Source organism: Schistocerca nitens, chromosome 4 (genome assembly GCF_023898315.1).
Source record: "Schistocerca nitens isolate TAMUIC-IGC-003100 chromosome 4, iqSchNite1.1, whole genome shotgun sequence".
NCBI classification, from domain to species: domain Eukaryota; kingdom Metazoa; phylum Arthropoda; class Insecta; order Orthoptera; family Acrididae; genus Schistocerca; species Schistocerca nitens.
Genome location: NC_064617.1, coordinates 681,049,250 through 681,063,861, shown reverse-complemented (window position 1 = coordinate 681,063,861; position 14,612 = coordinate 681,049,250). Strand labels below are relative to the sequence as shown.

Sequence of the window (14,612 nt, the reverse complement as noted above, 5' to 3'; positions counted from 1 at the left end):
AGCGAACGGGTGCCTCTTTCTCACCATCGATTGGCTCTGTCGAAAGCCAGTGTGCGATAATAACAAATTCGCACCCGTCAGGGAAACGGGCGTAATGATGTATGGTCCCTAATAGGCGATCGAGAATTAAGCGGCGTGCGCAGGCGCAACCTGTTATTACGGCGCGGGGAACGGTCGACGTATCGCCGTCGATCGCACGCGGAGGCGCCCGTGGCGAGTGGAGCCTCGGAATGAAATGTCAGCTGAGCGCCGGGCGCCGAGCGTGCGTCCCCGCGGCCTTGGCGTCGCCGCCGCCGCTCAACTCGACGCCGACATCCGCGCGTCTGCCGACGGACGGGTGGGCGGTCGGCCTCTGACGCCGTTGTGCTGCACTCACGCCAGGGGGCTCTCGAAACCGCTTTCCATTACAACCTCACCGGCCAAGGATTTCCGAACTTGCTGCAGAACAGATTACGGGGATTCGTCTGGAGCCGGGCGGGTAGACGTGAGGTGACACACATTTGGGTAGACTACAAACGTCTCTATGCAGCGACGCCACAGGAGTGTGTTCCTGAGGTTACGAGTCATGTGTATTTCAACAGCCACGTTACGTACACTAAGGTGACGGAAGTCTAATATCGTGTCGCTTACAGTAGCAGCTCAGCGTGGCATGGACTCAAGTCGTTGGAAGTCCCCTACAGTCTCTCGATCATGTCCCAAAAATGTTCCATGGGATTCACGTCGGGCTGTCTGGGTAGCCAAATGATTCACTCGAAATATCCGGAATGTCCTTCAAACCAATCGCGAATAACTGTGCCCAGTGTGTGTCATCCATCAAATTCCATCGTTGTTCGGGAACATGAAACCCTCTGATGGCTGTAAATGGTATCCAACCAGCCGAGTTTAACCATACTTGTGAATGATGGGTTCAGTCGATCAGAGGACCCATTCCATGTAAACACGGCCCATATCATTATGGATTAGCACCACCTTACACAGTACCTTGTTGACAGCCCTGGTCCGTGGCTTCAAAATGTTCAAATGCGTGTGAAATCTTATGGGATTTAACTGCTAAGGTTATCAGTCCCTAAGCTTACACGCTACTTAACCTAAATTATCCTAAGGACAAACACACACACCCATGCCCGAGGGAGGACTCGAACCTCTGCCGGGACCAGCCACACAGATCATGACTGCAGCGCCCTAGACCGCTCGGCTAATCCCGCGCGGCTCCGTGGCTTCGTGGGCTCTGATCTTCAAACGAGTCATAAATAACTGTGGCCCGATGACATGGTGCACTGTCATCCATACCTTTGTTGTGGAACAAGAAGTCCATGAAAACTTGCAGGTCTCCAATTAGCCAGACATAATCATTTCTAGGCAATGATCAGTTCAGCTGGACCGGAGGACCTCGTCCATTCCACCACCAGCTTGCACCGTACATTCTTGACAGCTTCTGTCCTTGGCTTCGTGAGGTCTGTGCCATTCTCGAACTCAACCATCAGTTTCTACCAATTCAAATTGGGACTCATCTGACAAAGCCACAGTTTTCCGGTCGTTTAGTTTCCAACTGATATGGTCACAAGTCCAGGAAAGACGCTGCAGGCGATGTGCTGTTAGCAGAGGCACTCACGTCGGTCGTCTGCTGCCACCAGTGCACCAGTGGCACGCCCCCCCCCCCCCCCCCCCCTTGCGGGGCCGCCTGCATTGCTACCAGCGCTGCCCCCGCCCCGCCAGCCAGACCGCACACTACTCCTTCGTTTCTTTCGTCAGTCGACTCGACTCTTCAGTACAAGCAAACGAGCAAAAACGCCCTTAATGATCGTGATTCTGTTATTCCAGCATTGTCTGTTCGTCCTAGATCTGACTATCCTACTTTGCACACCATGTACAAAGTATTTGCTTGTCTACCTGCATATAGTGCTACAGTAGAAAGAAGTTTTTCAACACTGCGGCTTATGAAGACATGGTTCAGGGATCGAGCGAGGTGGCGCAGTGGTTAGCACACTGGACTCGCATTCGGGAGGACGACGGTTCAATCCCGCGTCCGTCCATCCTGATTTAGGTTTTCCGTGATTTCCCTGAATCGCTCCAGGCAAATGACGATGGTTTCCTCGAAAGGGCACGGCCGACTTCCTTTCCCATCCTTCCCTAATCCGATGAGACCGATGAACTCGCTGTTTGGTCGCCTCCCCCAAAAAACCCAACCCAACCCATGGCTCAGGTCGACAATGAAGGAGGATCGGCTTAATGGCTTAGCTCTGTTGAACACTCACCCTGACATTGATTGTCCTGTTGACTACGTAATTAACCAATTTGCAAGGAAGAATAGGCGCATAGAAAAATGGTTCAAATGGCTCTGAGCACTAAGGGACTTAACTTCTATGGTCATCAGTCCCCTAGAACTTAGAACTACTTAAACCTAACTAACCTAAGGACATCACACACACCCATGCCCGAGGCAGGATTCGAACCTGCGACCGTAGCGGTCGCGCGGTTCCAAACTGAAGCGCCTAGAACCTAGATTTCCGTGATTCCCCTAAATTGCTCCAGGCGAATGCCGGGATGGTTCCTTTCAAAGGGCATGGCCTACTGCCTTCCCCGTTCTTCCCTAATCTGCTGAGACCGATGACCTCGCTGTCTGCTCTCCTTCCCCAAAGCACCCCCCCCCCCCCCCCAAGTCGAACACGTCCACATCGTCCGCTTTCCCTAACACTTCAAACCTATAACCTCCATCAATGCTAACTACTCACTTCCAATCTCCATCACTACTGGCTGTTCACCTCCAACTTCCATCACTGCTGGCGATTCACCTCCAACAGCTATCACCGCAGACTGTTAACTTCCAACTGTCAGTCCGACCAGCCACGGAGTCTCTGCAAAGTGCGCACAGCCCTGTCAGAGTTGTTAAGGCTGAGCGCTACTCAGCGCTGCCAACATACAAACACATAAAGAACCTACTTACAATTTCACGTTGTGTTGCTTCTCTGTTAGCACTTACACTCCACACAAACGGCGCTGCTGTCGGTCGTCCAAGGAAGCCGTCCCACTGCGTTCGTTATCCACTGTGAGAAGTCATGCCAGATGTATTCTCGGCACTGTCTTCACACTGTGGATCTCGGAATACTGAATTCCCTAACGATTTCCGAAATGGAGTGTTCCATGCGTCTAGCTCCCATTCCGCAATGAAAGTCTGTTAATTCCCGTCTTGCAGCCATAATCACATCGGAAAGTGTTTCACATTGATCACTTCATTACAAATGACAGCTCTGTCAATGCACTGATCTTATGTGCCTTGTATTCGCGATACTGCCGCCATCTGTATGTGTGAATATCGCTATCCCATGACTTGTCATCTCAGTGTGCAACACATTACGATTAGTACGCAGCTTTTTACATCTAGTGTCCTTCATATTACTTAAGAAGCATGAGGTAATCGGTATCAGAACCGGGTTTTTATATTACAAGCGGTCTTTGGGCTCCACTATGACAGTAGCGAGAACGCTGATACGTATTTCAGAAATGTCACTTACGACTGTTGATTTGCCGTTGTTCTGTGTATCTCTTGGATACTTTCAGCTGTGCTCGAGATGAGCCACCTTACAACACTGTCCTTGATTCTACCAATGTGCCACCGTCCCCTTCTCCCTTCCGTTGTATTCTTAAGGTAAACGCACTTGGCCTTTTTCAGGATGCATGGGCCTTCTTGTTGTGAATAAATTTTACCTATATTGCTTATAAACATATATTTTTTGCTGACTGAAACTGCTATTCGCTGACTATTTCAAGTACTGGAGGTGTAGTCTGTTGCTTTCGGTTTGCAGGTATGGATCACAGGTGTTTTCCGTATATATTTATATACATATGCTTTCAAAAAGCATGAACCCTGTATTTTACCGCCACACTGCTGATGTATGTACAAACACTGTAAACATTTGCATTTGTTTTGCTGAAATGTAAGACAGTGTTGCGTCAACGAGTGAGGCAGACCGCCTCCTGACAGGTTCTTTGTTGCCACCAGTTTAGTCCCCCTAATTTCTTCCTTTTCATCGTAGAATTTTGTGAAATGTTTCTAGGTTGTTCGATAGACTTTCTGCATACTTTGGATCGTATGTACATTGCTCCAAAACGGTATGGCTATCGCAATTGAGTGGTACTAGCATTTCCTACATTTTAAAATCGAAATTTTCTTAAACTTTAAAGTCATCTCTGTAAGCATTACACAAACACGAAAAACGAGTATGTATTATTTCTCCAAGTTACTGTGTAATACACTGCTCCCATCTGGTGGTACCCCGTAAAAACGTGCAGTCCGTTTGACCATTCCACTGCAGTGTGCCGTCAACAGTTCAGACGCAGCAAACAATACCCTCTGAACAAAATGTATTTTGTCAGCAAATATTGTCACTGTTTACCACAAGTATGGTTTCATTGTAATACGATATGCGACGTTACACTGGTGCATCTTCTTCGGCGAGGTACGTGCACCACAGGCATGTTCTGTTTATAATCGTGACGTTGGATTTTCCATAATTGTTTTTACTTAACCAACGGTCTTGCTGCAGTGGTAACACCGGTTCCCGTCAGATCACCGGAGTTAAGCGCTGTCTGGCTGGTCCAACACTTGGATAGGTAACCATCCGGTCTGCCGAGCGCTGTTGGCAAGCTGGATGCACTCGGCCGTTGTGAAGCAAACTGAGGAGCTACTTGATTGAGAAGTGGCGGCTCCGGTCTCGTAAACTGAAATACGGCCGGGAGAGCAGTGTGCTGACCACATGCCCCTTCATATCCGCATCCAGTGACGCCTGTGGGCGGAGGACGACACGGCGGCCGGTCGGTACCGTTGGGCCTTCCCGGGCCTGTTCGGAGGCAGAGTTTTTACTTATTTTACAGATGCTCCCAAACATGCTTATGACTAGATGACAATGCAACTCACTGACTATCACAATGCAGATGGAAATTTAAAATGGCGAAGCTAGTTGTCAACACACGTATTTATTGCGATCTGGGCAAATAAAACTTCTAAGAATTTCCAGCATATTGCAGCCCCGTCAGCAACTGTGATAGTCTAATCTATTAAAGTCCGCCTCAGTTGCGCAAATTTTCTGGTCTTTACCAGGTATCGGCTAAATTAATGTAGCCTTTTTCAGAAGCATGAAATTACTATAACATGCCGGAGTAAGGCACAGTCAACATTGAAATTAAAACCTACAGCTGAGTGCCAACGTAGCTGCCGCTGCCAACTGACCGCTTGCTGAAGAGATGCCGCGGCTAGACTTCAGTTAAGAAGTTTGAAACCTCCCCTTAGGAAAATTTATGAATTACTGTGCTGATAAACCTCTTACGTTATTTGATTTTCAAGCAGCTGTGCAGAACTGAATGTACTCAAACATTTCTCTCTTTACTTATTCTGATCAACACTAAACTGACACACGATATTTTTAGCGCAACGCAATCTGACTTTCAATATTCCCTACAAAAGAATGGCCCTGACTAACAATAACCTATACCTTTCATGAATCACTTACTTACCTCACAAAAATCTTCGTTACTCGAACTACTGCAATACAGCGAGCGCCAATACTGCCAGCTTAATAAAAGATTCTAACTACTGAAGGCACTAACTACTGATAGGCATAGATAGCAAATGAAAGGTTTTGACAGAGAACAAACAATGTATTTACCTTAATAATATTCAAAAGTCATCACATATATATCAGTTCGTGATATACAGTATTACAAAAAAAATGGTTCAAATGGCTCTGAGCACTATGCGACTTAACTTCTGAGGTCATGAGTCGCCTAGAACTTAGAACTAATTAAACCTAACTAACCTAAGGACATCACACACATCCATGCCCGAGGCAGGATTCGAACCTGCGACCGTATCGGTCATGCGGTTCCAGACTGAAGCGCCTTTAACCGCACGGCCACACCGGCCGGCACAGTATTACAAATTTACTCTTTCTGATGGACACACGTCCAGATCGTCCGCTCTCAAAATTCTGCCATCTCTCTCCCCACTTCCACCACTGCTGGCGGCTCACCTCCAACTGCGCAACGCTACGCACTGTTCACATCCAACTGCCAAACACTACAATAGCAAGAATTCCAACAATGCAAACCAGCCATAGACTGCACACAGCACAGTCAGTGATTTTCATACAGAGCGCTGCGTGGCGTTACCAACATAAAAACCTAAACAGCCTTCTTAAAAGTTTTAATTCGACATGGTATTAAGGTACTATAGGTTTTAATTTTAATGTTGACGGTGCCTTACCAGCCATAGACTGCACACAGCACAGTCAGTGCTTTTCGTACAGAGCGCTACGTGGCGTTACCAACATAAAAACCTAAACAGCCTTCTTAAAAGTTTTAATTCGACATGGTATTAAGGTACTATAGGTTTTAATTTTAATGTTGACGGTGCCTTACTCTGACAGGTTATAGTAATTTTATGCTTCTGAAGAAGGCTAGATTAATTTAGCCGAAACCTGCTGAAGACCAGAAAATTTGCGGAACTGAGGTGGACTCTTCGATATATCAATATATTTAACAAAACTTCTTTAGTAAGAATATTATATTTTTCAAAAAAGTAAAACACTTCATAGAAGAAACTATTCAAACTTATTGCTTGTTAACATTAGATAAATTTGTATGAGAGTCTGGAGTTTGTGTCACAACACATTAGTACTTAACATGTCGACAGTACCTAATGCGGCCATATCATACGTCGCGTCCAGTTTGCGCCACGTGGCGCACAGCATTTCTGGGGTGATTTGATGGACGGCAGCTGTAATCTGCCTCCATAGGTCGGCCGGTTTCTGTGGTCTTTGTGCACACACTGTTGGCCTGACGTAGCCCCACACAAAAGAAGATCTGCACAGGTTAGCTCGGAGCTGTTAGGGGACCATGGGATAGGTCCATCGCGGCCGTATCAGCGACCGTTGAATATCTGGTTTAATTATTCCCACACTATGTGAACCCAATGCGGAGGTGCACCGTAATATTGATATGTATGGTAACCGGTATCTCATCTTGCTGTAATTACGGGACCACATATTGCTCGATCGTTTCAAGGTAATCGACGGTACTAAGGGTCTCGTCGCACAGGTGGAAGACTTTCTCATGGGTCTCTCTGCACCACAGATTCACTTTAGGGCTGGCTCTTTCGAGATAGTTATTTGACACGTGAATTCTCGGTTTCCCAAATGAAGCAGTTATGCGTATTGACTTGACGACTAAATTTGATTTCGTTCGTGAATGTCTATTGATTTGAACTTTCATCGTCTGCTTCCTCCTGCCGCTGACCCATCATCAAAACAAAATGGAGTCGTGCTTAAAGAGCGTAACAGCTGTGTCACTGCTTGCTTGCACTGAATACGACATGGTGACGTATTTAGGTACCGTCTAACTATCCTATGACGTGGTGCGTATGGTGTGTTCAGCTCAGCCGATAAGCGGAGGAGTGACTTTCGTGGACTCTGAGTCATAGCGTATCGAATAATTTCCTCCTTCTCTGTCATGCTGCCTTCCGCCTGTATCAGGCTTCCGCTGTCCATTTTGCAAGAATATGTTGCACTATTTAACAATGTCTCGATGTAATGGGGCATAGCTATCGATGTAATGTCGTCTGATAGCTCGCTGGGTCTGTACGACACTCGAAAATTTCGCCTATCATTCGGCACACTGAGCGTTTTTTTTTTTGTGTTTTTCTTTTTTTGGAAGCAGCTTGGTTTCATTTAGGAGTCCAGTACAACATACTGTCCCCCACTCTTATGGCTACAAAACCTATTTTGAAAATAATCTCCGTTCATGCGACGGCATTGCGCCATCTTAGTAGGAGGGCCTTGAAATGCCACTTCCTCGGACGAGAAATGATAATAAAAAATTAGCTTCAAAATTCCCAAAGATTTCCCCAAAACAAGTTCCAAATTCCATGGACTATCGAACTTGGCGATAGTTACAAAGCATATAATTTATGATTTCCTCCAACACCTGGGAAAGCTTCTTCCTCACGGCTCTGTTAGGAAGTGACTAATATTGTGTAATAAACCAGCATATCGTGTCAATTCACGCATTTATCATTCAAGTTTTACAATATTATTCTAGAGATAACGTGCTGCGATATTATTTGACTTAAGCGCTCTGCGCTTATATAGAAACTCCTTGACGTTAGGAATTAATAACACTGTTACGACTGATTGTAGATTTGAGATTACAACCAGTCTATAGGGATTCTGGTGTCGCTGGAACTAATTTGAACTTATCATTAATATTTAAATAGCAACTGCTAAACCATCGATTACAAACGATTTAATTACGACATTTGGTGAAGTAAATATCTCGCACAAGTCGCGAGTTCAGTTCATCAATGTTCTGTTTGTAACGTCGATACCGATACATAAGAAATAACAATCTCATTGCTCTACCGCTGAGTGTTAGCCAAGACCGCCCGCATCTCGTGGTCGTGCGGTAGCGTTCTCGCTTCCCACGCCCGGGTTCCCGGGTTCCATTCCCGGCGGGGTCAGGGATTTTCTCTGCCTCGTGATGGCTGGGTGTTGTGTGATGTCCTTAGGTTGGTTAGGTTTAAGTAGTTCTAAGTTCTAGGGGACTGATGACCATAGCTGTTAAGTCCCATAGTGCTCAGAGCCATTTGAGCCATTTTTTTTGTTAACCAAGACCGAAGATCCGAAGGACGTTACAGCCTGTACGCCCGCACAGTAGCACTCCACTGGTCGACGTCGAAACCAGCATCAGTAACCTCCCCATCATCCATGTACGGCTTCCCACGCAGTTAATTCCTCGTTGTGTCAAACAGATGGAAGTTGGAGGCTGCGAGATCCGGGCTGTATGGTGGATGAGGAAGAACAGTCCAATGAAGTTTTGGGAACTCCTCTCGCGTGTGTAGACTTCTGCGAAGCCTTGTGTTGTCATGGAGAAAAAGAAGTTTGTTTGGATTTTTGTGGCGACGAGCATACTGCAGTCGTTTCTTCAATTTTCTGAGGGTAGCACAATACACTCCAAGCTGATTGTTGCACTATCAGGGATGACATCAAACGAAGTAACCCTTCAGAAGACTGTCGCGGTGACTCTACCGGCTTTGCCGGCGGCGGTGGCCGTGCGGTTCTAGTCGCTGCAGTCTGGAACCGCGGGACTGTTACGGTCGCAGGTTCGAATCCTGCCTCGGGCTTGGATGTGTGTGATGTCCTTAGGTTAGTTAGGTTTAAGTAGTTCTAAGTTTTAGGGGACTGATGACATAAGATGTTAAGTCCCATAGTGCTCAGAGCCATTTGAACCATTTTTTTCTACCGCCTTTGAACTTTTTGTTCGGAAGCGAGGCGATAGTTTTGTTTCCGTTTAGAAGTTTTAGAAGTGATGAACCCTTGTTTCATCGCCTGTATCTACGTTGGACAAAAAATTGCCACGATCAGTCTCTTTACGCGCAGTAAATCCTGCACAGACGGTCCCTCGTTAGGCTGCGGGGAACCCAGCAGGCACACGCTTCTGAATACCCCAATTGGTGGACGGGTGTGTCACCACTACCAATAGAGACGTTCAGTTGCGCAGCGAGGTGCCTGATTGTGATCCGTCGATCACCTCGAATGAGAGTGTCCACCGACTAGCGGGAGATCGGAGAGGTTTACGCGACCTTTATGCGATGATGACAGATGCCTCACTCAACAACTCTCCGTTTTGTTTCACTTCCAGGTCCCCGTAGACATTCTGCAAGCTCCTACGAATATCTGTAATGCTCTGGTTTTCCGCTCATCAGTAAAGAAATTACCTAGTAAATAACGTCTGAAGCAACGTGAGGTTATTCGCGGACGAGCCTATTACACACGGGGTTTCCGTAAGAGCGTGCAAAAATGTAACAGGACATAGAGAATGCTTCACTGAACAATAAGACGTAGGGAACATGGGGTCGGAGAAGCCAGCTTAGGGAGATATGTAAACTAGTCTACCGCTTTGTCTAGAACCACTGTTTTCCAGCTTATTTACAACTAACGTGCGCACAAGTTTACACGTACTGAGCTGTCTACTTAACATGTACATTCTTTACTTCCTGCAAGGAAACATGGAGGACGAGCCTGATTACTAGAAAATCATGACGCAGGTTTTGCTCCCTACACTGGTCCGTAAGGTGGCTCTGTTGTATCGCATTTACATTGTCCCATGACAGAACGTGCAACGAATCAACGACATACCCACGCATTAGTCCATGCTATTCAGAGACATACAGTACAATACGATGGAGCAGCACCGGTACAGTTTTGCAGAAATCAATGACGAGTACCTTGTGTATGGGGAACCTAAGCTGTGACGCTGCGCCAGTGGATATGGAGATGGAATTAGTTGCCAGAATTGTAGCTGCCTGTCATGTGATTCACAGGCAGCCGTTGGTTGCGAGCCACGACTGATATGTCATCAAATTTTAACCGGTGATCGTTTTTTTTACTCCTACGCTACCCCGACAAATCTGCTATCGCTGAGCACGCTTTAGAAAACGGATACTGGATACAATTTGACGAAACATCCATCGTGGCTCGTACTAACGGCTTGTTGGATTGTGTAATTAAAGGAGTCATTGAAATATAAATCAACGACAACACACTAAATAGACAAGGTGGCCTACAGCTAAGCACGGCGTGGGATCCAGCGGTCGCGTGGCTGAAGCGGGCACCTCGAACGCCGAGTCAACGTGTGCTCTTATAGGGCGATGCCGCAAGCACCAGTGACGTCACAGCCGACAGCTAGTGTATATAAGGAAGGCACTCATACCTCCTGACAATGGCCAACGAGTGCTTGGCCGAAAGCTCGAGTAATTTTAATCTATTGACGCTGCTGGACGCAGGCTGCTGTGACCGAGCGGTTCTAGGCACTTCAGTTCTGAACCGTGCTGCTGCTATGGTTGCAGGTTTGAATCCTGCCTCAGGCATGGATGTGTGTGAAGTCCTTAGGTTTGTTAGGTTTAAGTAGTTCTCAGTCTAGGGGACTGATGACCTCTGATGTTAAGTCCCATAGTGCTTAGAGCCATTTCAACCATTTTTGTTGCTTCGTTATTTCTGTCCATCTCCTTTATGTCTGGCCGCATTTCTCCTGGTGATTCGCTTCCGCATATCTCACACACTGTATTAATCGCGAGTGGTGTTCGTGTTCTTTGATACACTCGTTTATCATCCTTCCAATTTCGCCTACATACACGTCACTTCATAGACTTCTGCAGCGTGGAGGTAATCGAATGCCGTCAGTACTGCGTCGAGAAAAAGTCTTTTATAATAGCTGTCTCTATTTCATCAAATAACTGTGCGGAACTCGCGTACATAGGCTAACACTCTTTGGTGTAGCTAAGCAAACCACTTAGAACGAGAATTGCGCCACTTTTCAATGAGTGTCGCTCCCATCAGTCCGCCAGAAGATAAGGGGAGTGACACTCATCAGAACGTCGCGCCGTTTCGGCGAACTCACTTTCCGGGAAAGCCGAGTGCTTTATACGTCTTCATCTAGCCGAGTACGACCACGATCTCAATTTGTTGTACTGTCACACGGGAAAAGCCTGCGCTGTTTTCAAGCCGCTTTCCACCTAATTCATCAATTGCTGTCATTCATCAAAGTTTGTGCAACACGACATGCAAGCATGTAATAAATATGCAATTACGTAATAGAGAAAACCGGTGTCGGAGGATAGATAGTGCAAAACAAATACTCATATGCTGTGTTGTCGCTTGGATCTAGGGGAAGTCCATTGTAAGTACGACCTTGATAGCCTCATATTGACTCGAGATGCCTGGTTACCATGTGATTTGTTGTTCCCACGTATCGATGGTCGTACTGCCGGTGTACTTGAGCCTGTCCGAGAGAACTTATTTAAAACACTGAAGTTTCCGTCTGACACATTGGGATGCTCGCGCATTGCTGCCGTGTTGAGACTGACGTCAACAGATACGAGGTCTAGACGAGCACAGCAGCTACAAATCATGTTACGCACGTATTATTTAATCTTCATCAGGTACTAGCTGTAATTTTAGAGCAGCTGGTTTCCTGGCGCTGTCTGTCGACTGCTGAACCGACTCCAGGTGATACTTTTGCAGATAATGAGCACTTTTCTATTATCGCGAGTCTCGAGTTTGACATCAAACCACATCTGTCTGACCTCTCTCTCCTAAGTTACGTCAGCTGTGTTGTATCTCATTAATCTTCGCAGGAATTATGGAGTTGCGTTTACGCTCAGAGCTGCATAGTTGTCCTCGCAGGTGCTGTCAAGCTTTGCAGATCTTATTACTTGAAACTCTTGAAGTGCAGAAATGTATCTTCGTCTTCTGCTCTGATATCGCTTGAATGTCTAGACGTAGTTAAAGTAACTATAGTACAGTTTGAGTAAGAAATTGAACAACCGGCTCACTTCTTTTAAACAGACCTTGCGAGGAGTATCTTATCCATTTGACGAGCCACTAGCCTGTTTTAAGGTTACTTAACATTCCTGCTCTACTGTCAACAGCGAAAGAGCAGTAGCACAACTGTGCTTCATGATTCACTGGCTGCCGTATGCCCTGCTCTGTCACCGCTCCATTCCAAATCCGATTATTTACTGGCGGGATCTCTGTTGCTGTACTAGATTTTACTATCTGTAAGACGTTCGGGCTTCTAATGGTTTAGGTTATGTAAAGACAGGAGGAATTAGGCTGTGGTACCGTATGGGGGTCTTCTGATTCCTGTCATAGACATAATGCAAAATTAGTGACCGCACTGACACTGATTATTATTATAATATTTTTTATTGTAATCCCCTGTCACCGTTGTTTTAATAATGGTTCGAATATTTTCAGATCAGCTGTAGTTGCAGACCAACCAGTCAGTTCTACGTGCTGAGCTCAACTTCCATAAGTCATTATTCAGTGATTAGTGACCTGTGAAAGCTACGCAAAGCTCATAGAACTGATGAGTTGGTCTGAAACTACAATTGATCTGAAAATGTTCGAAATTTGAATGAACAACTTATCTTTATTAAGACAAAAGGGGCAACAAGCTACAATGAAAAAAGTGATCGCACTGTTTCGTGAGATTTCTTATTTTTTCGCTTTTTCTCTGTGACTTCGGCTCGATGTGTAAACTGGGCCAAGACTTTTCAGAGAAGCTAAGTTCATGCAAATACTGACATTCGCTTTACGTGGGAAATTTCTATTAAACTATGGTGGAAATCAAACAGCCTTTAGGGTTGAGAATTGTAAATAAAACTACAAACAAAGGTACAAGGTTATGAAGAACGTGGTTTTCACTGCTGCATCATCATGGGAGGAACACCGCAGATACTCAACTACTGTAAACCAAGTGCCTCTTTCAAAGGTAAATGCTGAACTATTGTAGAGGCTAGATTATTTCCGCAATATGGAAGATTAGGTTTAAGCTGAGTTTGGGAAAGGAAGCTGACCGTGCCCTTTTCTCAGGAATCATCCGGGCATTTCCCTTCGACGATTTAGAGACACGAAGGAAAATTTACTTCTGGGTAACCGGACGGAGAACTGAACCCTGTTCCTCTCCAATGTGAGACCAGTGTTTCAACTACAGAGCTCCTCGCTCGGCCGTGTGCAGAGTAATTTCCGCGATGAGTTACATGTATTTCATTAGATGCTAGATGGCGCAGGAGTGTCCTGAGTGGTACAAGTCGAGGTCATTAGAAAGGCTGGAGGCTTTTGAGATCTGGACATGGCGGAGGCTGGAAAGAATAAGTTGGATGGACAGAGTAAAAAATGAAGAGGTACTGAGAAGAGTGGTAGAGAAAAGACAGCTACTAGGTGTAATAAAGAGAAGAAAAAGAAATTGGATTGGCCATATATTAAGAAAGGCAGTGGCCGTATCAATGAAACCACGCTAGCATTCGGATTCCTCTACTTTGGCAAACCATGGCTTGCCTGACGTAAAAGTGACTGGACGGGAATTTCAGTTTCGCTTCTCTTGAGTGAGAGACGCAACTTGATCACAGCGCCCCGTCGGCGAATACTGTTGTTGACTGGACTGCGGGTACACGGAAAAGAAACTCATTAACACTTTCACTTCTTTCAGTCCTTACGAAAATAACAGTGATTAATAGAAGTGGGTTCGCAGTCTGGCAGAGCGGAATTCAAATACCTTTCCTATCATCCTGATTCAGATTTTTCGTGCTTTCCTGTCCAGATATGTGATCATTATCCAATGACCACGTAAGGGAAGAGATGTTAAATGCTAATCTGTCTTCCTTCCGTACGCAGAAGGCTGCACGTACGTACATAAGCTAACTGCACGTAATATTAGCCCCTTAATTTTATCCACATTATCAGAAGGGCACACAGATCGCTATGGAGGGACGCATGTGGCTCTTCACTGCCGACATAACTCACGGACGCTGTACTAGTGTGTGTGTAGCAGTCATTTACAAGGCATCAGCGGGATCAGCCTAAATGGACCGATGTGGATTTGCCAATGACTGTACTATCAATGAAGTTTTTCAATATATGATGCATCCAGTGTACCCACAAGGAACGGTGTAACACAAGAACCCATGAAACACTTCGTAAGAACCACGGTCGTGAAGTGATCTTATGCGACAAGTACCAGAGGTATGTGTCACGCATCGTCAGAGACAGTCAGTCTCATAC

The 14,612-nt window shown here is 45.9% G+C and overlaps 1 protein-coding gene across 1 annotated transcript in view; it reads left to right on the top strand.

Moving 5' to 3' along the window:
• The first annotated feature begins 235 nt into the window (after positions 1–235).
• Positions 236–14,612, top strand: part of LOC126252499 (uncharacterized) — a 93,571-nt gene continuing 79,194 nt past the window's right edge. Inside the window, exon 1 of the mRNA XM_049953394.1 lies at positions 236–337. Within this exon, the coding sequence (XP_049809351.1) occupies positions 236–337 (102 nt within the window). The remainder of the gene's footprint in view (positions 338–14,612) is intronic.